General features: G+C 39.5%; 2 protein-coding genes across 2 annotated transcripts in view; one reads left to right on the top strand and one right to left on the bottom strand.

Annotated features, from left to right (window-relative positions):
- The window catches only part of LOC117481720 (nidogen-1-like), a 48,044-nt gene extending 36,146 nt beyond the window's left edge, over nucleotides 1-11,898 (bottom strand). The window contains exon 1 of the mRNA XM_034129571.1: nucleotides 11,657-11,898. Coding sequence (XP_033985462.1) covers nucleotides 11,657-11,863 — 207 coding nt within the window. The 5' untranslated portion in view covers nucleotides 11,864-11,898. The remainder of the gene's footprint in view (nucleotides 1-11,656) is intronic.
- A 3,944-nt stretch (nucleotides 11,899-15,842) lies between these two features.
- gpr137bb (G protein-coupled receptor 137Bb) lies at nucleotides 15,843-25,755 on the top strand. Its single transcript, XM_034129682.1, has 7 exons — nucleotides 15,843-16,322; nucleotides 19,426-19,475; nucleotides 20,069-20,291; nucleotides 21,039-21,188; nucleotides 22,452-22,580; nucleotides 23,335-23,456; nucleotides 23,843-25,755. The coding sequence occupies exons 1-7, from the start codon at nucleotides 15,927-15,929 to the stop codon at nucleotides 23,955-23,957; spliced, it is 1,185 nt and encodes a 394-aa protein (XP_033985573.1). The 5' UTR covers nucleotides 15,843-15,926; the 3' UTR covers nucleotides 23,958-25,755.
- Nucleotides 25,756-27,326: the final 1,571 nt, after the last annotated feature.

Raw genomic sequence — 27,326 nt, 5'->3', positions numbered from 1 at the left:
CAACAGAGTTGAACAAAGTGCTGTACATCAACAACTGTATAAAAACAGCATAAATACATGAAAAACAGACGGGACATGAAACAAATGTAAAACACGAGACAATGAAACCAGATCAGAAGCCACAGACTGAGAAACTCTCCTACATGACGTAAAAACAGTACAATAAACACTAGTAAGATAAAAACCCACATTTAAAAGCACAAGTGTAACAAAGTATTTATACACTGTGAATATCGCACTTATTTAGAGTAAGTAAAAGATCTGGCCACTTCTTCCAACACTGGTTCCTGGTTTCACTTCAAGGTGACTTTGGTCATAGATGTTGCACTGACACTGGGAGGATGAGGGTCAGTGGGCGGCCCGAGGAAAATAATCCTAATAAGTAACTCCAGCTACGGTTGATGTTGTCATTTAAAAACATTTAAGTTTACTCAAGCAGCAATCTCACAACCTCGTTACTTTCTAAAGTGCCTCTTCAACAGGTCTAATTTAAGAGTTCGAACTATAAAACAAAGGCTGCTGCACTCAAACCCTCGGGCTGCTCTCAGGTCTGTCGGAAAAACGACATTGTTAGCAACATGCTAATTGCTCTTAAAATGGCTGCTGGTTAATGATACCTGTGATATCCTCCACAGTTAGAAAGAACCAGAAGTGAGTGAGTTTAATGTGCCTCGCGTGTGACAGACTGTCATTAATATCCATCAGTCAGTGCACTCGTTCACACGGAGCTGCACACAAGCTGCTTGTTACTTAGGATTAAGGGACTGTGTTTCCCAGAATGACTCGCATATTCAAAAGGTTAATGTGTAGGTAAGAGGCCTCTCAAGTTAGAAAACAAGCCATTAGTAGGACCTGTGTAAATGTACACAAGAGCCATTTGCCGTGAGCACAGGTTTAGGAAAAACACGTGAAAAACTTTTAGCGAAAACACATACGAAAAGAACCACATAAATACCAAGAAGAAGCAAATTGTCATGCTTGAAAGCTAAATAAATACACTTCTGATAAATGAATCTATTTGTGTGGAAATTTGTAGAAAAAAAGGGCAAACATTTAGAGGAGACACACTTAAATACAGTCTACTATCTTCTCATAGCACATATACCTAAATTCAGTCAAACAGAGGCTTATCAAATTTGTATTGGAAGAACAAAATACACGTTTCTATCCACATGTATTTTACTGCATGGAGCGCAAACACACATCTACTTTGGTGACACTTCCCACAGAAAATCTTTTCACTTTCACTGAAATAACATACATCCATACATATTAACTAAAAGGGTGTTTTTGTGCTAATGAGTACATGGCTTTAGTCATTACTTTGTAAGTTAATGATCTCAGATCTGCCTGTAGTGAATGCTAGAGAGCCTTTGTGTTAGTTTCATGGTGGTTCATCTTCAAAGTGTTGCATTTAAAAAGTGTGCGTCATTATGTCATTGAGGGGGACCTCTTTGTTTTAGATGTAGGCCTCTGTGTTTGTACTGAGGAAGAAGTAAGAGAGACATATATGGGCTGCAGTGGTGGAGAACAGGAGGAAAAGGACCTTCTGAGGAACTGATGTTTGGCTCATCAGCAGCTCCAGACATAAACTGTATATCTTACATTCCTGCAGCTTATCTCTCAATGTACATGTGTCTGTCAGGCAGTCTGGGAGAGAGAACACAGCTGTTCAAACCTCCTCTTCTTCTTGGCTTCAAAAGAGGAAGTACGCCCTCTTGAAAAGGCATACATGTTGTTCCAATGGTCTCAGTCAATCCATAAGTAAAAGCAAACATGAACAAGTATCTTCCAAGAGTGCCAAAACCCAAACTTGGAATGTCATCAAGTTTAATGTCTGGAACAGCTCCATAGACAATGAATTGGGAAATATGTTACACATGACACTGAGCCGTCATGGGAATGTTCTGAATCTATGGGAAGGTTTTCTGTTACGTAACCGAGGAAACTACAATGGAATAAGGCCAATTTGGGTTGAAGATCTAAGTCGTTTCAACTGTATACTTTACTAAGATCTTAAATGCATGACTTGTATGTGTAACAAAGTATTTCTACTCTGTGAATATAGTACTTATTTTGAGTAAGTAAAAGATCTGGCTACTTCTTCCAACAAATGTTGCACTGATACTGGGAGGATGAGGGTCAGCGGGCGGCAAGAGGAAGATAATCCTAATGGAAATCTGTTATATATATATATGTAATATGTTATAGATTATACTGAGAGCAGCCATGGGAATGTTCTGAATCGATGGGAACATTTTCTGTTACGTAACTGAGCAAACTACAATGGAGTAAAGCCAATTTGGGTTCGATAAGGGAAAACAGTCAATGTGCGGGTCCCAAAAATTAGCCTCCCATTTATTGTCTATGGAGCAGCTCTTTATACTTGAGAGTTGCTGGTTTTTGGCTTTGAGAGAGACGCTCATCTTCGCAAATATTGATTGAACTTTCCTAGGCAATGGACATATCATTATGGAATTCATAATTAAGGTAAGTGTTCCCCTTTAAATCCAATCCCAAAATAGGCTCTCAAAAACCATCCCACCTTTAAACCCTAACCTTTTAAAGGAAGGAACAGTTCACCCATATTGCAGAAGTTTTGAGAAAACCCAAACTCCTGTTAAATAAGTATGAAACTATCTGGACAACACTGATATGTCAGAGGATAAATGAGCGGGAGTATTTCCTCACTACAGCTATATAGCTACAACAAAGATGCAGGACACACCAAACAAATGCGAAACCAAGCATCCTCTCAAAGCAAAATGTGCCACCAATAACCATTAACATGCTCCACACTTGGTTGTTGCAGGACGGTCGTTGTCAATGTTTTGCGGTAGGCATTATTTTGGGTCTTTAGGGTTAAGAACAACATTTTAACAACTGTGTTTGAAAACATCTCGGTCTTTTACAAAGGATTTGAAGACATAAACAAATATATTACATTACATTACATGTCACTTGTTAGACGCTTTTATCCAAAGCGACTTACATACATTCAGTACTGTGGACATTCCCCACAGGAGCAATTTGGGGTGAAGTGTCTTGCCCAGGGACACAACGGCATGCTGACTGCAGTGGGACTCGAACTTGCTACCCCCTGATTCGAAGTTCAGCACACTACCCACTGAGCCACAGCCTCTCTCATATATGTTATTGTCACTTGTTAGCAACCATCATTTATATGACATATCGAAGCTTTGGACATTCAGAAGTGGGATATTTACTGACATATTTTATGTCGTAGAACATGACGTCAAAATCTCTTCAGCTTGTGAGATCTTATTTCAGTCATCTAACCACAATCCGTTCAAAAAAAACGTTGTCTACTAGACGAGGGAACAGGAAGTTAGGGTTAGGGTCATTTCCAGGTTTCAGGACTTATTCCTGCAGCGTAATCCTGACTGACTTTGCTGACTACAGTTTTTTAAATGTATGATTTAACTTCTAACAGGAGGAAATGACTCTACCTGTGGAGTGCAGGTAACATAAATCTTCAAGCAGACGAGCAGAGAGGTCAAAGGTCAGAGCCTGAGCTTTGCGAAAACATGAAAGAAGGCTATGTGCGTTTGAGATGATTCTGCGAAATGAAACAAGAGCCCGAGAGGAAAAGCCGTGCTGCTCGGCTGCCCCTGAAAAGCCTCGAGGGGCTCAGCGTAGAGACGGCTCTTCAGGAGAGCTTTTCACCGAGGAGACTTCCTTCAGAGGAACGCATGAATGACAGCAGCTTGTGGGGGAAAGGCCGGCGTCTCCCAGCAGGAATCTGACTTTAGAAGAAGACGCCTGCAGAGCCGAGGACTCTGGAGCTTCGTCACAGGAAGTCTTTTGTCTGAGCGGAAAACAAGCTAATGGCTAACGACACTCCCAAAGCTTTTATAAGTTCACAGGTTGAACAGGCGGAGGAAGACGAAGTAAAAAGTTAACCGTGTTAATGTTTTGTTCTTCTCAAATACTAAGTAACATCATTTTCTATTGAATATCTTTGAGTTTGGACTATTTTTTTCTGGCAAAATAAAAAGACGTTTAAAGCCATCATTGGTCTTGGTCATTAATAAATCTGCAATAATGTACCCATTGATCATGAATATAGATATAAAAGGGTTTTTTCTTCCACACGCATGCAACACTTTTCTCCACTAGAATTTAGTTTAGAAAATAAATCTCCAATGCATTACACAGCAATAATGTAACCCTTAACTGTGATGGATTACCTCTCTGCAGCATGCCAATTTAGTCAGAAATGACGTGAAAGTGAAACAAATGGCTGAAGGGAACAGAATCCATCAAAACCTGATTACAATGATGTCATTTGTACAGACCCTCTGAGACCCACGGGGCCGTATACGATCCCAAATATCACGTTGTGTTCAAAGCGTCATAACTTCTCAGCTGTTTGAGCCAGAGACATGCCGTGTTTTTCCTCTTAAACTACAGAAACGGCAATAGAGTGCCACAGTGACACGTCCTAAAACCCGGAAGTAAACTCCTTCCGGTTCCTTTGACAAAAACCAATGCAATTTCTCCATAGGATTTTGGAAAATAGCTCGGAATAAGGTCTGTGGTTGACACACATTCGATTATATTTATGATTCGAAAATTATAAAAGTAGGGTAGACATGTGGATATTATCTGGCTGAACAAAACGTGATCTGTCTCTTCAATTTGTCTCAACCACAGACCTTATTTCGAGCTATTTTCCAAAATCCTATGGAGAAATTGCATTGTATTTTGTCGAAGGAACCGGAGGTGGTAAAATGCTAACTTACTTCCGGGTTTTAGGACGCGTCACTGTGGCACTCTATAAACAACTCTATTAAGTTTTTCATTGAGAGGCGTTTACTTATTTTGGTGAAACGAATGTGCTAAGAGTCACGTTTCTGAATCGGACACTCTGAGTGGATGCAGTCAAAGCCAATCGGAGTCTGATTCAGAGTCAGTTAACGAGAGCCGGTATAATTCCACGCGCGAAAACAAAATAAAAGTTGGAATACGTTCTTTTAGTGTCTTAAAAGTAGACTGAAGTATGGCAAGGAAGTTTACTAAAACTGAGGCTTTGGAGCTGATTTTTCAAGGTGACGATGTCGATGAAAATTCAGACGAATCTGCTCAGCATGCCATGTGTGATTGTGGACAGGAACTGCCATGATCATGTGTAGTCTTCAAAATTGGCAGGACAAAAAATTACAATTCCTGGCAAAAGAACACTGCCCAACAGAATGGGCATAACTAATGAACAGAATCAGTTAGAATCTTCTAATCAGTTCTGATACAATGATAATAAATGTGTGCAATTGTATGTGTTGAATGTTTTTTTCAATGTTATGGTTAGCAGTTACTTTTAATGAAATAAGTAAAAAATTCAAGCTCCATTTTTTATTTATGGGCAAATATCTCCTATTATAGTGTATATACGTCTCTAATGAGTGACATATATCATTAGCTGAGGTTGTGCTGATTTCTGGGATGTGTAAAACCTGATTATACTGCAAAGAAATGACAATTTATAATGCAAAACACAAACATATACAAAAACGGAAATGTCCATGTGGGCCTCAGAGGGTTAAAATATGCAATAACACATATGAAAATAGTTTCCTGAAGTCTACATGTTGGATTCTCTGCTGCATATTTTCCACAGTAAATCACCAGTTTGTACATGTAATAATAATACATGCAGTGTTTGAGGACCTGCATGCACTCCTCAGTGGAAACTTGCCAGAACGTCGCTGTCATCACACATGTTGGACAAATTAATCTATTTGTGTGGAAATGTGTACAAAAAATGGCAAACATTTAGAGAAAACACACCTAAATACAGTCTACTATCTTGTCTTAGCACATACACTTTAGAAGAGAAAAGTTCTCTCCTAAATTCAGTCAAATCAGACGCTTATCTAATTTTTTATTAGAATACACGCTTCTATCCACATGTTTTTTTACTTTGCATGGAGCGCAAACACACATCTACTTTGGTCACACTTCCCACAGAAAATGTTTTCACTTTCATTGTATATGAAATATGTATAAGTGTGTTGCATCACACCACATACATATTAACTAAAAGGGTGTTTTTGTGCTAATGAGTACATGGCTTTAGTCATTAGTTTGTAAGTTAATAATCTATGCAATAACACATATGAAAATAGTTTCCTGAAGCCTACATGTTGGATTCTCTGCTGCATATTTTCCACGGTAAATCACCAGTGTGTACATGTAATCATAATACATGCAGTGTTTGAGGACCTTCAGTGGAAACTTGCCAGAACGTCTCTGACATCACACACATGTCGGACGCCTGAGATCACCGTTATCAGTGTGAGAACAGCAGAGGGAGGAAACACACGGAGTATTGCCATCTGGTTTTGGAGGACAGATGTCTCGCGTCTATACCTTCCAGATGTGCCAACTCTGCGGAGGACCCTCCACTTCCTGCGGAGGAATAGACCCTCAACAGCAGCAGCTGGAGCCCAGCCAAGAGATGTGATTTTATTATCAACCCTTCAGTGTTTTCCTACCTGACGTCAGATTGAGTGTATACAAATAAAAGGAGCGTCGCTGAAGTGCTGATAATTACTGGGGACCGACAGGATGTCACTGTTTTTAGGGGGGTAGGTGGAGAAACTTTAAAGAGGGGGGCGGGTCCTTTATGGACTGCAGACTCACAGCAACCAATTAGAGCTTCACAGTGTGAGACCATCCCAAGGCTTAGAGGCATTTTATTCTGAAAAGCTCCATTATTACAAATGCTCTTGTTGTTTTTGAGTTCAAACCTGCAGAACTATAGGGGCTAAGTTACCATATATAAAGAACATTTTTCGTAAGTGCGATATGAACATTTCGTAAATACTGCTTGAAATGCGATAAATTAAGGCATTAAGACTTTCTTTCTAAGTGGTTGTTAAATAATTAACGATAAAACCACTTTTGTTGGAATGGTAATAATGCATTTCATTCTTTTTTTCAGTTTCTGCCCACATGTTGGCAGAGAACCAAAGAAGAACGATGTTGACGTTGTATATTTAAGTATTAGTTTAAAGATCGCAAGTGATATCGTCCTCGCAAAATATGGACGTGGTTCATTACAGCCTGCGATACAAAACCTTTTTTTTACCTTAACTAAAGGACCAATCCGACATTCCTTTTTTATCTTGTTGTCATTAAATCTCATGTTTGGCCTCAAACCAACAGCAACAGCGTTGCGAATTGGAGAAATGTGGGGTCCAGTTTCATGAATCCATTTTATTTACAGATTTCAAAATAAAATGGGTTCATTCTCTCTTCAGTATGACTTTGGACATTAGATTTCATGACATCTGCCCATAAATGATGACTATTCTTACAAGTAGGTATGAAAAACTGTACGGTATTATGGAATTTGACAACCAGCTGTTATTAAAAATAAGCAAAACCCTAATACTCTTTGTAAGACTGCACCAAAAGGTCTCAAAAATACAAAACACTGTAGTTACAGTATCTGACAGTACAGTGTTGCCTGTCACTTACTGGAAGACTGCATTGTATGTGTGGTCTAAATCTTTTATGGAGTGCTCTTGAAGAACTGCTTGTGTTAACAGAACATTTAACAATTGTCAACTTTGGTACGCAACTTGTAACACTCAGACAATAGTATTCAGAAATACTTTATGGACCAAGTGTTGGCCAAAGAGATTCATTATTAGTGCTTGAGGGGTAAAGCCAACAGGACTGCAGCATCCATTCACTTCCTGTCCTGTAGGTGACCACTGTTCAACTCCTTTACCCTCCAACAACAAACCTATGTCTTTGTCTTCATCTAAATGTCTGCTCAGAGTTAAGCACATTCTGCCTGCAGCGTCTGAAATAACGAGAACCATGAAGGCGGCCCTCGAGATGTCCCGGTGACTTCCTGTAGAGGGGAGATCTGTGTGGTCTGCATGTTTTAACAGGAGGATGAGAAACAAATGGTGATGTGATGCAACTCAGAGGAAAGACACTCTGTGGATGATTCAGGGTGAGGAAGAGGTTCAGCTGCTGGAGCAAATCTTTACTGAGCAAATTAATCAAAAGTTAGTGAAGGGAAAATACTCTGCAACTCTGTTCTGCTCACCAAAACTCTGCTATACTTTCCCTTAGAGTAGTTAGGGTTAATTATATGATTTCACTGTCATATGGAGATAAAGTGGTTAAGTTGAATGGATGCTGTGATACTGTCACAACAAGCACAGACTTTTCAAAGAGAGTCATTGTTTAAATATTGGAGACATTGCTATTAAATAAACTGACAGTACAGTGTTGGTCTAATGGATAGTGAGGTGGGCTGAAGATTAGAAGGTTGTGAGTTCAAATCCCGTCTGGAACACCACCACTAGTGTGCCCTTGAGTAAGGCACTTAGCCCTCAGTTACTCCAGGGAGAATGTCATTGTAAGTCGCTTTGGATAAAAGCGTCAGCTAAATGTAATGTAATGTAAATAGATTTCTTGGCTTTATTCATTTACCCGTTGTTGCTGTTTTTGATTCGAACCCTGCTGTAAGGACTCAGCCATATGTACATTTTGTAATAAAGCCTTGACAGATGGTGATTTGAATGTGTGCAAATAGATGTGTTGTAGGCATGTTCTTCACTGGTACTGGTCATTGTTCTTTAATATATTTAAGCTCACATTTGGCATCTTAAAATCCATCGTATCACCAAATACAAACTGGCTTTCTGTGACGTAACTCCAGTTCGCTTATCTTAGGCTTTAAGTTACCACAATTGGAAGATATGAAAAAAGAAATGATTGCCCAACCCTAGTTTCTGGAGAGAAAGCCAAATCACCAAATCAGAAATCAACCAGTACTCCAATGTATCATGAAACATTACTACATAGACCCAGGACTTCTATGTGGCAATTACGACAACCCAATAGTGATTATACGCTAAATAATCAAGGTTTTAAACTAAATTTGGCAATGGGAATTTATATTAAACATGGCCAAATCATTAGTTAACATGAAGGAGAGCTCAGACCTTCACCAAGGCAAACTGTCTTATCTCAAAATGCTATCAAAAGTAAAAAAATAACTTGTGTACTCGCCCAAGATCTGTATCTACTCAAAATGTTAATGAGGTCTTCTGTGGCCCGTGCTACACCCTTCCACTGAGTATAAAGTACATAAAAGCTGTAAAATGCTCACAAACAAACAAACCATAATGAAAATAATAAGCTGCTTGACGTAGATACTAATTTACGTTGTTATTATTCTTTAGTACACAAATTCCATTACAACATTAGCATTAAATCAAAGTACAGAAAAACATGGCCCCTCAGGGCGTGGGGCCCCCAAGGCAGTTGCCAAAATGTACACTTAACTTTGTATTTCTTTAACCCCTTAAGGCAATATAAACTATGTAGAAATTAACTCAATTAAAACAAGATTACAGAAGTTGAACACGCTGGAAACATTTTCCACGCCGAGTGTGTAGATGCTACAATCTGGATTATCTGTCACATGACCTGAGGTATGCATTGTGTGTGTGTGTGTGTGTGTGTGTGTGTGTGTGTGTGTGTGTGTGTGTGTGTGTGTGTGTGTGTGTGTGTGTGTGTGTGTGTGTGTGTGTGTGTGTGTGTGTGTGTGTGTGTGTGTGTGTGTGTGTGTGTGTGTGTGTGTGGCGGCTTGATGAAAGGGTTATTTGTGTTGGCTTTTAATTGACTCGCATTCCAGCCTCTGTTCCTCTGTTCAGAGAATCCAACACCTCCGTCTCTCAGAGAACTGAACAAACAGCAAACCACACACACTCACACACACACACACACAAACTCCACCTGTCTGTTCACACCACCAACACTTCAACGTGTCACCTCCGCAATCACCACAAGTCTGTGGGTCTAAAACCAAAGCAGCAGCTACGACAGCAGGGAACACACACACGCACACGCACACGCACACGCACACACACACGCACACACACACACATTTTTGTAACCAGCTTTAAAATGCATGGATGTGATTAAGAGCCAATAGAAAACTTTATCAGGTGTCAACAAACAAACAAACAGAGAGAGCAGACTCAAAGGCTGAAGAGACGAGACAACTCACTCATCAAACTAATCACTCATGCGTGTGATCACGATGGAGAATTGGCAGTGGGATAAGTACATACTGAGCTGGAGATGTATGGAAGTCCTGTAATGCCAGTTAAAGTGTAAAACAATATGTTAAAAGTTGAATAACTAAGAGGATAAAAGTTCAAATGAAACCTGCAAAATATGAGAAAAAGGGGCAACACCAGGGTTGAATATTGCAAATAATGATATTACTTGCAATAAATAAACAGACATTAAAGTATATGAACTTCAGCCTCACTGCTGTATTCAGTTTACTGCTCAAAGTAACAAATAACTTGTTAAATTTCCAAAAGATGTCCAACGAACTAAACACCAAAGGCACCAATAAAAAGAGTAATAGTAACATTTAAAAGTGGTATTTTTAACCACGTATAAAAGTCCTTGCTTGCAAAATCGCAGTCTTTCTCGTGTTGGGTTTGATTACGATGATAGCGATTAAAAAACAATGTATTGTGCAGCTCTAAGAAAAGGATTTGAAACTGTATGAATAGTGAAAGCTTGGGAGTTAAAAGAGACAACAGATGTTTTCACTAAATGGGAAAATGTGAGAGCTGAGAGGACCTGAAGTGTAAGTTGAAGTGAAAAAATGTAAAAGGAGGCGAGGTGTCAATCACTGATTAAACAGAAGACCTCATGAGGTGTCAACAAACAAACAGACAAACAAGAGACAAGAAAAGTAAAGATCGGGTGGCTTTACAGACAGAGCAATCAGGCCACCTGGATCAATACGTGAATAATATCACTTTACATTTGGACTGAATAAAGGTGAGAATGGCAGCCTCAGAAAAATATTGCATTAAAAGCTTAAAAATAGTTCAAATAAATGTGTTTTTCTTAATATACATAGCCAAATGTTAAACAGAAATTAAAGCCAAAATGCTCTCAAATATGCTCTTTTGAATGTATTTATCAAAGTATCAGAGTCAAGTGTAGAGTTAAGGCAAGATTTCTGTCAGTTTGACCTAAAAATGTAGAATGTTTTCTCCTAAAAGTTACATATCACATGCCACCATAACCTATATAATCCATATATTACAGATATAAGATAGTAAAGGAGATTTCTGGGATAAAAACGTTTAAATTATCTTCCTTTGTTATGTTTGCTTCCAAGTAAAACAAGTCGAAATACTTGCTATTATGTGTATCATGCTAGGAAACAGACCAAATGTGATTTTAAATATATATGTGTGCCATTATAAGATCAATTTGTGGCACTGAAAACATTTCAAAGCATTTTATTTTAACTGTAAGTGGTATAAATGATTAACAGAGGAAAAAACCTGCAGAAATCTAAGAAATTCATTCATTAAAGTTGGATCTGAAATGCTGATTCACTTATTGTCTTAATTAACTGTACAACTTGGAAACTCTGCTAATTAAGTTTTTACTGGAGTTGATCAACTTTTCCCCATGCAAAACAGCCTAAACCACCTTGGATGTTTCCTCTATGTTCTCCTGCTCTTTCCCCCTGATTCTTGCACACTTCTTCAACTTTTATGAATGAACCTCATAATGAAATCCGGTCTCAGTCTCGTTAAACGCACAATCTGCGGGGTGTTGGACTCACATAAACTTTGTGGAAGGTGTCGCCGAAGAAGTACAGAGATCCGTTGAGAGGCAGCTCTGCGGTGGAGTCGGACCCGGGTGTCAGCTGCTGGTCTCCGGCTTCTTCTCCGAACTCAAACAGCTCCTCCAGCTCCAAAGCATGGGTCAAAACACTCAGGCTCAGCAAGCACGACCAGAACCACAACCAGCTCCGGTACCGGGGACTCATTTTCTCCACAAATGCTCCACAGATAAAGTTAGAAAGAGCGGTGTTTCTTGGAGAAGTAAGCCGGGGATGAGGTGAGATGAGCGGGTAACAAGAGGCAGACTGATGGGAAAGCAGAGGCGGGAGGAATGGATGGATGGAGGAACAGCGGGGGTAACAGCCCGGGGGGGGGGGCGTTTAAATATCAAATGCAATGACTTCCGTCAACTTTTGTTTTTCAAAATAAATGTCTCATTTAGTGTTGAAAAAGTAGTTCCGGTTTTTCACGTTAAGTAAAAGTAAAAAAGTAATGAGAAAATAGGACTGCTCAATAAAAAGTAAAATTCATTTTAATCGTGTAGTTTTTCATGTTGAGACGATTTTAAATACTTTAACAAATGGTGAATAGATTAGTACAATACTGTATTATGTCATTCAAGCATAGCATGTGTTTTTATAAATAAAAAGGTGTCTGATAACTATGCAGTTTAAAGTAGAAGTATGCAAGTAGCAGCTTGAAATACTGTTTATATAACTTCATTTACAGTTTAAAATCCCAAGTCTTCTACAGAAACAGACAGTCATTGCAATATTGGAGACACTGAGGTTGTCGTAAATAAACTAAAAGCTTAATTAACACTTAATCAGATCATCTAGAGATGGACAAAGTCGCCATCTTGTGGACACAGAGTCTAACTGCAAAATGACACCTTTTTACCATTTCTTCTCCTCACCATCCTCCTTAAAGAGGACATATCCTGCTCATTTTCAGGTTCATATCAGTATGTAGTGTCTCTACTTTAAAGAGTCCTCTCCTGATGATGTTCAGGTGTATATCAGTATGTAGTGTCTCTCCTGTGACATGTCTCCATGCTTCAACGTGCAAAAAGCTCTTTACTTTTCTCATACTGCCTGTGCTGCAGCACCTCTTTTCACCCTCTGTCTGAAACCAGAGCCCAGTCTGCTCTGATTGGTTAGCTGGCCGGCTCTGTTGTGATTGGTTAACCGATTAGAGATGTCCCGCCACTTAGCCTATCACATACAATGTGTTGGAGTGCTAGCCAATAGAAGGCAAGTGTTACATAGTGATGTCACTATGTTCTTGAAGTAAACAAAGGAGTCCATGAACACAGGGATTTTAACCTTAGCAGACCATTTACATGCACAAAACCCATATAACACACTACAGGATGAAGGAAACACCCCCCACAAGCACAACAGGGTCCCTTTAAAGTTTCTACCCATTAAGGCATATTTGTGTGTTTAATGGTTGTTACCAGGGGATAAATTGGGATTTGATATGTGGGGGGGCTCTGTTTGGAGGTGCGAGGGGGGGGGGGGGGGGGGGGCAGCTGTAGCTCAGGAGGAGATGGGTTATAAATCCGATGGTCTTTGGTTCGATCCCCTGTAGACTGCATATCAAAGTGTCCTTGGGAAAGATATTGGACCACAGATTGCTTTGGATAAAATCCTAAACTGTTCATTTTTCTAACGTTGTGTAACTGCATTTAAATGAGAAAATATGAAAATGTTCTCTGCAGTAACATGTCTTATGTCTATGTCTTTATCGTGTTGTATAAACTTGGAGTCAGGCTCAATAATAACCCGAGGAGTTCTTTGGGTTTTCAGGCGGCGTTGAAAAAAGTTCCTTGCTGAGGTTTACAATATTTATGTTCTGTCAGGGTGCATTTCGTCCTGGCAGCAGAGCAGAACAGCTCTCTGGAACATTTCATTTCAATACTGAGGTACAAATACATGACTTCTCATTATTACTACTTACTAGTATCACTGCATGAAATGTCTCTTAATGTATGACATGTTAAAATCAGTCACTCTCTAAAGATCTAGGTACTGATGATACATTTCTTAATTATGAGAAGGTCATTTATATTCATGTAAAAATAAATAAATAAATACATGGTAGTTTTATAGCGCTTTGCTAAGTGCATATTTAAGGAGTCAAAGGTTAAAAACAACCACAATGTTAGCTAAATAATTTACAGTATGTTTTATTTTATAGGCTAATTATGTGCTGTAATAAATACAATATTTTGCTTTGAAAATGTAATGGAAACATAAATTAACATTAACAGAAAAAATAATAAAGTATAGGTTAACATTCAAGGCTTTCTTGTCTTATGCACACATCCTCAAACTATGAAGATAAATATATACATAAGAGAAAAAACAATAAAACAATACAAATAGTGCAAGAAAAAACAGAACAAAAGTAAGAGAGTGAATGTATAATGTTTTAATAATTATTATAATTACAATGTTCTAAATATGTTTTATAATTAAGTAATTGAGTAAATGTACTTAGTTACTAACCAACACGTAAGAGAAAGTCTCCTAAATAGCCATTTCCTAATGCCTTCATATGACTGACACACACACACACACACACACACACACACACACACACACACACACACACACACACACACACACACACACACACACACACACACACACACACACACACAGGTGTTAACAATGGTTTATAAAGCATAACTACTGTGCATAATAAAGCGTTAAACATGAAGTACAATGACTTTCAAATGACAATCTTTTTTGATAACCTCATCCAAATATCTAAAGTATTTCATATCTCCTTCAAATCCACGTCATCTTTTAGCGTGAAAGTAAACTGAATCAAATTAGTTGGATAAAAAATGGAGTGTGTGTCTCTGTCGTCAGCGTGAGGAGACGAGCTGCTTCCTGTATTATCTAACAACCGCCTGTTATGTAAAAGCAGAGAAGAAGAAGTGCGGAGGAGGAGGAGGAGAAGGAGGTAGAGGAGGAGGAGGAGGAGGAGGAGGAGGAGGAGGAGGAGGAGGAGGAGGAGGAGAAGGAGGTTTAAATTAGTGTTGTACTGATAGTAACTTCAGTATTGGCCATTCACTTATCCTCCAGTGTAACCGGATGAATGTGATGCTACACATATTTTGACTACCGAACCAATCAATACTGCACTGACTGTCTGCTTGAAAGAAATTATCTAGAAATCGAAATGTCTAGGCGCTAATCTTCAAAAAAAAAAAACACTTCTTATTTTGTCAATTCAAAAGACATTGGGTCGATTCTTGAATTACTCATGATCTCTAATGAATAAACTGTAATCTAAATAAAACCTCCCAAAATGAAAGTGTTTTTTATATTATTTTGTGATTTTTTTAGTACAATGTTTACAATTTTGATGTGGGCATTTTACATTTTGGAAAGGAGTAGTTTGAATTTGTGTGGCATTGTACCTTTTAACCCCTTATAGGTGTTTATTAAATCTATTCATCAATTTATTATGAGTCAATAATTATTCACTTGTTTTATTATTAATCATTATTTCTTTATAAATTATTTACATTCAGGTTTAATTGTTCCTTCTTTCAGTCAGTAATTACTCTCCTCTGACTATCTTTATGTAAATGTTTAACAATGAATTCTGCAGCATTGTTGTGCATGTGTTTATCTACTCACTACACAAAGAAAATAATTTAAAAAGCATTAAAACCCCCACGTGTTTAACTGCTGCCACAAACCACGTTTTTCTATATCCATCCGTATCTGTCTGAAGAAAGCAGTATCAGTCAAAGCTGCCTGTATGACGCTGCTGTGACGCAGTTAGTGTGTGTGTGTGTGTGTGTGTGTGTGTGTGTGTGTGTGTGTGGTGTGTGTGTGTGTGTGTGTGTGTGTGTGTGTGTGTGTGTGTGTGTGTGTGTGTGTGTGTGTGTGTGTGTGTGTGCGTGTGTGTGGTGGGTGGTACCACAGCTCCCACCTCTCTCTCCTTCCATCTCTCCACCTTTCCTCTCCTCTCTGCAGCATCCTCCTCCTGCTCAGCCAATCGCCTGCTGGGGAGTGTGATCACATGACCCCCAGCCACCAATCGCTCTGCACCAGGCACCGGCAAAAAGAGGGGTGGTGTCTCTCCTCCTCCTGCTGCTCTCTGTGAGTCAGATCGTGTGTCTGGAGGAGAGTGGATGGATGTGGAGGATCCGTCTAACGATCTGAGACACGTTTCTTCTTCTTCTTCTGCTCCACCCAGAGATCAGCGCTGTCTTCCCTCCCTCCTCTGTGGGGAACAGGAGGGATGAATGGGGAGGCGATGGAGGGGATCCTGGAGCAGCAGCATGCCGGTAACGACTCCCACCTCCCTCCCCCTCCCACCATCACGCCGGCAATCCCTCCCTACGTGAAGCTGGGTCTCACCATCGCCTACACCATCTTCTACTCGCTGCTCTTCGCCTTCGTCTACGCCCAGCTGTGGTTGGTTCTGAGATACCGACACAAGCGCTTCAGCTACCAGACGGCCTTCCTGTTCCTGTGTCTGCTGTGGGCCGCCCTGAGAGCCCTCCTCTTCTCCTTCTACTTCAGAGACTGTGTGACCGCCAACGCTCTCGGACCCTTCGCCTTCTGGCTGCTCTACTGCTTCCCCGTCTGCCTGCAGTTCTTCACGCTCAGCCTCATGAACCTCTACTGCGCTCAGGTGAGGGGAAACGGGTCCACGATGTGCTTTAACTTGTCTCCTGGTGCTTTAACTTGTCTCCAGGTGATGTAGAAGTGTACTTCAGGGTGTGTTGGTACACTGTGACATCATTACATCACGGCTGGGTGTGGTTACAGGTATTCCTCTGACCACACCCATCAGACTGCAGCAGACTTTAAACCTCCAACCAGAGAGGGCAGCAAAACTCAGTTTTTCAGACTGGTGTTAAGTTTCTCTTTAACCTCTTTAAAGCTCCTTACACACCGAGCCGATTTTCGGCGTCGATAGATGTCTGGCCGTCGATGAGCGCCGTGTCGCCCTACTCAGATTGGTGTGTACTGCACCGTTGTGTCTTTTCGGCCGTGCCGACACCTTCCGCCGCCGATTCGACATGTTGAATCGGGAGGCCGTCGGCCAAAGAAATCACTCTGATTGGCTGTTCAGCTAGCGAATCAGTGCATGAGAAGCGAAACGGAAGTGAGGGACCCAAACAAACTATTAAGAAGGCAAATCTGAGATTTCATTTAACTCCAGCTCTCGACACAGGTTCGGGAAAGCCCCATGAGCTTCTCGCTGTAGAGTGAAAATGGAACGCACACGCTATTTGTTGTTTGTTTATATCACACAGTCTGTTCTTCTTCTCTCGGTTATCACGCAGTCTGTCTTCCGGTTGTTGCCTCTTTTGAATGACGAATACACACTACCGCCGCCTGCTGGTAAGGAGAGTTATTGCCACTCACGCATGCGCAGTTCGTACGTGCAACTTGGCCACACACACACCTGCAGCCTGGCTGTGAGTCTGTGTGTGTGCTCAGGCCGAGCCCCGCCGCGTCTCGCCGTCTCAGGCTGAGTTCAGGCTGAGTTCAGGCTGAGAAATCCGCGGAGCTGCAGCTGAGAAAAGATTGAGTGTGTGTGTGTGTGAGGAAGTCCGCGGATTGGACCAATCCGCGGACTTCCTCACACACACACACTCAATCTTTTCGTACACACACACTCAATCTTCACGTATAGTGACGTTACGTCACTATACCCAATACGTCACTGTACTTACTACACTATAAGAAGAAAACAATGGAAAAAGAAAAATCTCCAACGAGGCGTTCTGGGGCAGCATAGACAGGTCTTTTCTGTGTTAGAGTTTTACTCGCTACAGGGTGTAATTTGAGGGTTTTTGACTCTGCAGACCGTTTACATGCATAACAAGCTACATAACACACAAGGGGACGGGTAATAACCAGAAAAGCATGACATGGGACCTTTAAAACCTCAAACGTCTACACAGCACACTGTGAAATGTAGCCTCTGCATTTAGTATTAGGAGCAGCTACTTCCAGTCTACACTTCCTAAACTTCCTACTACACTTACCTAACCAAGCCCCTACGGATTGAGATACGGAATCTTCAAAAGTGTTATTTCTATTAACCAGTCAGAGCTTGGTAGGTGAAAACTAGAATGGAGACGACTTCGATGTAGCTACGGCCATGAAAGTTAACAACATACAAAAGGCCACAAAAGTCTGACATGCATGGACGAGACAGTTGTACAGGTTAACTGAGAGGAGAAATAACTCTTTATCTTCCATTCAACAGTCTTAAGTTTGACGTGTTTGTTGCTAGCCTAAATGCTACTTCTTTTCAAAGTGAAATTCAATGTTCAGTAAATTGACACATTTGGAAATTACAAAGAAGATCTTGGACAAGCTTCACTTTGGTGTGCACCAACTGCTAATTCTGTTTGAACTGAACACGTCAATAGTATGCTTGCTTTTTGAGACACACACTCGAGGTTAAAGGTGATTTTTCTCTGCACTGATATGCAAAAAACTTCGAGGCCCACTTTAAGTTTGTCAAGACAAAGAGATTTAAAATGAACGTGGAGATCAGTGTGTTGCTTGAACACATTTCTACTGGTGGACAGAAGGAAAATAAAACACCATCCCTACAAAAAATTGAGACTTACTCTACAACCTGAATACCTGCAGGCAATCACTGACAACAAACTGCTACGTCAACCAGCCTATGGTTGGATGAATCGTATTACAAGTTTTTTTGAGGATGATCAGCAGCTGCCTCTCCTCTTCGTCCATTCATCCAGCTGCTGGCAGTTCAGAAATAGACCAGAAGATAAAGACATAATAGAAGCTCTTTAGCAGCAATCGTTAATGAGAGCCGAGATGACGCAGGTTATTTTTCCAACCAAACACCACGGTGTCTTATTTCTGTAATGAAGGTTCCCCTTCGGTCAGAGAGGAGGCAGTAATCGATGAAGTGATTTCTAGACTGGCTCTGAGTAAAGTGAGCAAAGTGCTGGAGGAAGTACTCAGATCACTTACTAAGTTAAAATAAGTGGAACTGAAATGTTAACAGCATCAGTCTTAGTCCATGCACATCACATAACAAGTCACAGTGACACTCGTAAAGGATCTTCATTCAATGGCTTCCATCAGGACACCATAGGGAAAATATCAGGAGTGGCACATCACTTTGAATCATATTACAAACCAAGTGTGAGAGTCAGAGGTCTGCAGCCAGGCTGAAGAACTCTTCACGCTCCCAAGAAGCGTCAGAGAGAAAATCTAATTAGCAGTTAACATTTTTCTCCCGACGTAAGAAACAAAACTTCTAAACACAAAGTACTCTAAACTGACCTAACCAAAAAAGCAAAGCCAAACAAAAGACAAGCTTCTCACGGCTCCTAACATCAAAACAGGAGAAAACCGGGAATATTGAGTAATCAAACTCCTACTACTGCTAGTTCAAAACCTAAAATGTTCATTAAGTAAATAATTACAATAATACAGAGGTTCCTGTCTTATCTAATTCCAAAAAAACACATTTGCCACACACAGGCCTAAGATTAACAACACATATAGTAACTTGCCAAAAGGCCTACGGTACCACACACACACACACACACACACACACACACACACACACACACACACACACACACACACACACACACACACACACACACACACACACACACACACACACACACACACACACACACACACACACACACACACACACAAAACAGTGACATAATGACCCAGGATCATAACAAAGTGTGTAACAATCTTTTTTTCTCTCCCCTCTACAGGTCTACTTCAAGGCAAAGTCCAAGTACACACCTTCACTGCTCAAGTACAGGTAACTTTTCTTCAAACAACTCACCCTGACTGAATTAAGGGAGTCTGTTTCCACAATGAAACTCCCACACTTCCAACATGTATCCAAAAAATCACACCGATTATCAAACAGTGTTTTCTTTTCAACGTATCGACTGATTTAGATCTGTAAAATGCACTTAAAGAGCCCCTATTATGCTTTTTGGGCGTTCCCTTTCCCATAGTGTGTTATATAGGGTTGTGTGCATGTAAATGGTCTGCAAAGGCTAACATCCCCAAAGGTCCAGAACATTTTGACATCACTTTGTAACACTCACGCTTCTATTGGCTAGCGCTCCAACACATTGTACGTGATAAGCCAAGGGGCGGGACATATCTAAGCTGTTGACCAATCACAACAGAGCCGGCCAGCTAACCAATCAGAGCAGACTGGGCTCTGGTTTCAGACAGAGGGTGAAATGAGGTGCTGCAGCACAGGCAGTATGAGAACAATAAAGAGCTTTTTGAACATTAAAGCATGGAGACATGTCACAGAGACACTACATACTGATATGAACCTGAACATGCGCACAATCGCGCCTTTTTAACGGTTATAATCTCTTGTTTCTCCTGCAGACTTCCTCTGTACCTCGTCTTCTTCGGCGTCAGTCTCCTCTTCCTCGTGGTTAATCTGGTCTGTGCCCTGCTGGTCAAAATGACGGCGGCCGACGTGAAGACCATCGTCCTGGTGAGGGTCACCATCAACGACAGCCTGTTCGTCCTCTGCGCCATCTCGCTTTCCGTCTGCCTCTACAAGGTCGCCAAGATGTCGCTGGCCAACATCTACCTGGAGTCTAAGGTAAAGTCTTCAAAGATAAAAACAACTAAAGGTTTAGTCTCTAGAGTCAAACAATTAAAAAGCAAGTAATAATCCCAAAGATGTTCACTCAATAACTTCCCTTAGCTTTCAACCTCAGGTCACTGACCCTGATATTTCCTTCCATAATATTCCAGGTTTTCATGACTGCAATTAATTCCATCAGGCATCACATACATGACATTTTAAAATGTAATAAGTCTAAGGTATAGTCTTTAAAGATAACAACAACTAAAGCAAGTAATAATCCCAAATAACTTTCCTTAGCCTTCAACCTCAGTTCATGATCTTGTGCAGCGTCACTGACCCTGATATTTACTTCTTGAATATTCCAATTTTCATGACTGCAAGAAAAAAATTAATTCCATCACGCATCACATACATTAGTTTAGTTTATTGGTTTATAGTGTCGTGGACAGTCCCCATTGATCAACTGTCACAAAAAACAGTAAATGGGGCAGCTTTAGCCAACATTGCTAATGTCCAGCTGTTGTCCAGATGGTAATGGACACCTTTTTAAAATCACAATACATCAACAGCATTAGTTATAAAGAAAGGATGAAAGACAAGTAGATGGAGGCAAAAGGATAAAAGAGAACAATAAAATGCAAACAACACACGTTACTACATACATGTCACATATAGCACATCACAATCACATCACAAACATGACATGTAAAATGTTAATTCAAATGAATAACAATGAGTGATATATGTGTGTGTGTTTAGGGGACGTCGGTGTGTCAGGTGACTCTGATCGGCATCATGGTGGTTCTGCTGTACGCGTCGCGCGCCTGCTACAACCTGGTGGTGCTCGCCCTCACTAACATCGAGACCATCAACTCCTTCGACTACGACTGGTACAACGTCTCAGACCAGGTGAGGCTCTATGTTTGTTTTTCTCCAATTGATTGATGTTTTAGCTAAATCAGAATCAGAAACAGGTTTATTACCAGGTAGGTTGACACATACGAGGAATTTGACTAGGTGTTGTCATACATAAAAATAAAACAAAGATTAAGAGTTAAAAAACAAGGAGAATATCAGAAGGGGATGAAAAACAGGAAAGCAACACAAGCTGTCAAACATATGTAATTTTAGATTTGCATTCAAATATATATTTTCAGTTGTGTTCTAGTTTAAATGTACTGCATGTCTCTAGTTTGTTCCTCTGCAGCCTTACTGTCATGGTCTCACATGACTGAAATTAGCCAATCAGAAAATTCAGCTGCCTTAGCCAATCAGAAAATTCCACCTGCCAGTCCACCTGTTTTTCCTGGAATGCCCTATAGGGGGCCCAAGAGCACACACACTTTCACACACTTTTCTGAGTTTTCTATCTCCATGAGGACAGTTTCTGAAATTCACACAGAGCATTCAATTAAACCAAATAAGCTCAACCTAGAATTTTCAAGCATTTTGCTTGTGTGGACCAACGTCATGAGCTCGATGACGTTTATTTGACATATACGCTACCTCTTCTTCTGTTGCATTATATTGCACACTGGATTGTAAATACCTCAATTTGATAAAAAATAATCTAATTCTAATTCCAATCTAATTAAAAAACTCTATATTGTTATATTGGGAGCAATCAGTATCCAGGTTCCAAAAAAAGGATAATGAGGCAGAGCATTTGAACTGTTTTGTATAGGACTGCAACTAGACATGTTTAAGTTATTTCAACAAAATAACTTACTCCATGAATTATTTGTTTAGAATTTAGATCATTGTATTTAAATTTAAACTAATATAGACTTTTTTAAAAAAAATGTACTTCCAACTATGTAAGCAATCATATCAAAGTTTTTAGTATTAGTAATTTTTATTATAGTTCTAGTACTAATTATAAAAAATGTATAAATAAAGTACAAGTACCTCAAGTTTGTACGTGGGTTAATCAACTCAATACAATACAACTCAATACAATACAACTCAATACAATACAACTCAATACAATACAACTCAATACAATACAACTCAATACAATACAACTCAATACAACTCAATACAACTCAATACAATACGAAGGGGCTTTATTGGCATGACCACATTTTAAACTTGCCAAAGCATTCCGCACAAGGCGTTATAACAGAACAAAAAATAAAATTAAACACTAAACATAAATGTGTGTGTCTCCAGGCGGACCTGCGCTCGTCTCTGGGAGACGCCGGCTACATCGTGTTCGGGGTGATCCTGTTCGTCTGGGAGCTGCTGCCCACCTCGCTGGTCGTCTTCTTCTTCAGGGTCCGACGGCCGCCGCAGGAACGGGTCAGTCTTCCTATCGGGGTCATGTGACCTCTGACCTCTGCAACACTTATACCTGGTTGTTGTTTGGCTGCCGGCAGAGGTGGGAAGTAGTGGAGTACAAATACTTTGTTACTGTACCTAAGAACATTTTTCTGGTATCAGTACTTTACTCCACTACTTGTTTTTCTGACGACTTTTTACTTTCTACTTCTTACATTTTGAACACAAATACCTGTACTTTCTACTTCTTACATTTTCCAAACAGGCTGGTTCCTTTAGTTTGAATGTGTGTTTGGTGGCCTGATCATTATTATTTAGAGTCATTGCGTGCCTATTGATTTGAACACGATCCGTGTATCCATCATTTCCTGGTCTTCTCTAAAGAAGAGGGATCAATGAAAACGTTGTCATGTTGCCGTTGTTCAGCATGGAAACATTCATTAGCTAACAATGACATTATTGTTCTATTAATATAAAGGGAGGTCAGGTACTCTTTAAAACAGCTGCTAGTTATGGGTACTTTTTACTTAAGTACATTTCAAAGCCCATACTTCTTTACTTTTACTTGAGTAAAGAAGTTTAGTCAGTACTTCTACTTTCACCAGAGTATTTTTAAACACGAGTATCTGTATTTCTACTTGAGTAAAGGATGTGTGTACTTTGCCCTCTCTGGCTGCAGGATGAGAGGATCACCTGATGTTAGATAACGGGTTATATCAGCAGAGCCTTTGTCTTTTTTATTTCTTCATCACGATGAGTATCTTTCTCCCTTCAGAGCACAGCTGGGATACCGAACCACGTTCTCTCCTCTCGAGGATATTTCTTTGACAATCCTCGACGGTACGACAGTGACGATGACCTGGCGTGGAGCATCCCTCCCCAGAATGCATCAGCAAGGTACGAGCACCATCACTGACGTCACCATGTCCATGCTGTTATAACATTTCTCAATTTAAATGATGTCCATTATCCATTATGCATGGATAAATAATACTAATAATAATATGTAAAATAATATAAAATAAATAATAATACACATAAAATAAAAGATAATAATATAATAATAATAATACTAATAATAATATATAAAATAAGATAAGATAAAATAAATAATAATATAATAAATATAATAATAATAATAATAAAAGCAATACAAATAAATATATATACAAAATAACAGAACAATTTATAGAATTAAACAAATTGATAATAATGATTAATAATAATAATAAAAAGTAGATGAATGAATGAACCCTCTGACCTGTTCCTCTTCTCTCCAACAGTCTTTCCTCCGACTGCTACGACTGGGGCAGTCGCCACAGCAGCTTCACGGTTCACACCAACGGAGACGAGCAGCGCCTCACCGCCGGGGGGGGGGAGCTGCACCCTTACCCATAATGCCCCTCTTCACTGTACAGCACCACTCCGCACTTTCACACCGATCAGTTATTGTGTTTCTTATCATAACTGATGTAGAGGTTTGTAGAGAATTTAGAGAAAATACCTGAATGTTCAGCAGGGTTCCTACACAGAGACGAATCAGGTTTTTGCTTTAATTACAATATATTAATACTGCAGCACAATAACAGTTACAATAACATAATACAATAATACACCATAACACACCATTAGTGTTTCGCTGCTAACACTTGCCACAATGCATCTGGCTATTTTGCATACATTTACAGTATGTCGAAAATTCTGATGCTACCGTGATGTTCATATCAAACACATTAAAGGTGGGGTAGGTAAGTTTGAGAAACCGGCTCGAGATACACTTTTTGTTATATTCCATGGAATGCTCTTAACATCCCGATAGCAATGAATATCTTAAGTGCTTTGACAAAAAATCCATAAAAAAAATGTCATCTGTGGAAGCCGTAGTGCTGTAAAAAGCACGACCAATCATCTGAGCCGACTAAAATAACTGGATGGCCTACCTGCCTGTCAGCCTTCCATCTCGTGCCCTCATTGGTCATGTGCACGTTCGTGTGTGTTGGAGGAGGGGCTCTATAAGGAAGTGGCAGATTTTCTCCCGCTGTGTATTTTCAAATTCTAGCGATCTCGAGCTGGTTTCTCCAAAATTACCTACCCCACCTTTAATAGATCAAGTTATAAGTTGTTTAGATATTTTAAGTGACAGAATGAGACCTAGTGGTTTAAAGAAAACCCAAATGCTGCTGATTAAAATGTCACCTTAATGTCGACCGTATCTAGTGATATATGTAGTTTAGTGCATCCTAAAGGTCGAATTTCATCCAGTACTGCAGCTTCACATTGTTTTTAATCATTCAAATCGGTTCATGAGGTTTGATCAGAAATGATCCAGAGTCAGTCAAGGCCTTTACACACCAGCCATTACACAATCATGCATAAAAGAAATGCATTTTTTCCTCTCTTTTCCTCACATCGGATTCAGAATCAGAAACAGGTTTATTGCCAAGTAAGTTAACTCTTATGAGGAATTCGTCTTGGTGTACATGTTTCATCAAAAGTAAGAAAACCAACCAACAAATTAAATAAAAACAATTGATACTATTATACAAAGTACTTGGAATAATGAAATACATCAACTATGTTCAGTATTGTTATGGAAGAGGATGAGAGGTAGCTTGTGTACACATGTACAACATTATTTGGAGGGTTTTGCAGAACAGGCAATACTTAAATGAACCTTGTCTTGCCTCTGCATTTTTTCCACATATTTGCTTTCTTTGTGAAAGTATTAATCTCAAAAAAGTAATTCATGAGACATAAAACCGTTATAAAGGATATGCAAATGAGTTGCTTGTGTAAAAGCCTGAACTCTGTGTAGGAGCCCTGCTTCAGAGAGTCCATGTGTTATAGACTGACAGTTTGTAGACGGTGTCGTGATGAATGTTTTAGAGAATGTTTCTTGATCTTTTGGGGAGTTTTTCAGCAAGTAAGCCAAATAAATCTACCTTTAATTTGTTTAATTAACAATTATCCTGACTTAACTGAAACCAATTCTCCAAATGTTCAATTTCTTGCAGTTTTTCGATCATGTACTCAAGGCACTTTGAAAATTAGCAATTGCACAAATATCTGAGACAATCTGACAGGGTAATACAAGTGAATTCAGTTTGGTTTTTAATATTAAACTCTTCCTTTAAAGGTGGGGTAGGTAATTCACTTCAGAAACACTTTTTGTTATATTCCATGGAATGCTCTTAACATCCCGATAGCAATGAATATCTTAAATGCTTTGACAATAAATACATAAAAAATGTCATCTGTGGAAGCCGTAGTACTGTAAAAAGCACGACCAATCATCTGAGCCGGCCCGGCTAAAATAACTGGATGGCCTACCTGCCTGTCAGCCTTCCATCTGTGCACAAACTTATCTCGTGCCCTCATTGGTCATGTGCACGTTCGTGTGTGTTGGAGGAGGGGCTCTGTAAGGAAGTCTGAAGGAAGGGGCAGATTTTTTTTCGGCTGCGTACTCGAGCTGGTTTCTCCATTCTTACCTACCTACCTTTAAGTTTGAATTTATATCTGGAGGTTGACAGAGAAATAATTAAATTTCCTTATCTGAATAATCCCTGAAAACTCCCCGGGTCATTTTATATGTTTTAAGTTCTTGAGTGTAAAAAGATAGATCAAAGTAAAACGATATATATTATAACATACACACACTCAACACACACCTGAACTGTTCAATGATTCAACATAATCAGTATCCTGTACATATATATAACCAGACAGCTGAACACCTGTGTTGTATTTATGGTCACCTCAAAATATCCAAATATTAACAAATTATGTAATGTTGGGTTTGACTTGTAACCCATGTAAATGTAATAATAATGTGGAAAAACATGATTTTGAGGTTCAACCCATCATTACATTTTTGTTAATATGAGTTTTGTTTTGTGGTTGTTCACATTTCTGTAACAATGTTCAGAAAAAAAGTCTATATTTCTAAAAGACGAACATTTTTCTAAGTTATTTGTAAAGAGATTGTGCATTTTGTTGTGGAGCTCTTTGTTTGTGTGACTGTGGTTATCGTGTTTGTGACACTACAATAAAATTGCCATTTCAACTGACATGCACATTTCATTCTTACCTCGTGACTTCATTTCATCTCTTAGATATACTTTGGGTTTTTAACTTTTGAGTTTGGAGCTTCAAGTTTGGCATTTTGCTGCCGCCATCTTGTTTGTTTGCTAACCAGAAGTGAACCAGAGGATAAAGCGAAGTACAACCAAATGCTGAAAAAGGAACATTTTTAGGGGAAAAAAACATTACAGTTACATTTTATTTTCTGAAACAGACCGTGAAAATAATTAAGTTGTAAGACGAGAACATGAATAGCCCCGAACACATGAATAACACAGCGGTAGCAACATGTCAATAAAAAGTAGCGCCGCCCTTAATCCTGGTTACCCTGGTTTATCATCTATTTTAAGTTAAAAGGGACCAAGAGACAGAGAGTGGTGCAGTGATGACAAATATATATATTTCAGTCATCGAACCAAAAAGACAAGAAGCTAATTTCTTGTTTTAGATTCATGCACCACTATAAATATAAAAATATCCTGTTTGGAAGAATTGAAAGACCCTAAACTCATCAGGAAGAGTTCGGGTATTGATTCACTAATTATTTGAGAAGTAAGGTCATTTCCTTAAAGTGCACCTTTCATGCTATTTTTATTTTTCTCAAAAGTGCTGATTTGGGGTATAAAGCTTTTAAAAAAATAAATAAAAAAATTGATTAAAAAAAAGGAGGGGGCTGAGCTCATGCGG

This window comes from Trematomus bernacchii, unplaced genomic scaffold (assembly GCF_902827165.1).
Source record: "Trematomus bernacchii unplaced genomic scaffold, fTreBer1.1, whole genome shotgun sequence".
NCBI classification, from domain to species: domain Eukaryota; kingdom Metazoa; phylum Chordata; class Actinopteri; order Perciformes; family Nototheniidae; genus Trematomus; species Trematomus bernacchii.
Note: the sequence above shows the minus strand (reverse complement) of the source record. Positions and strands in the feature narration are given on the sequence as shown.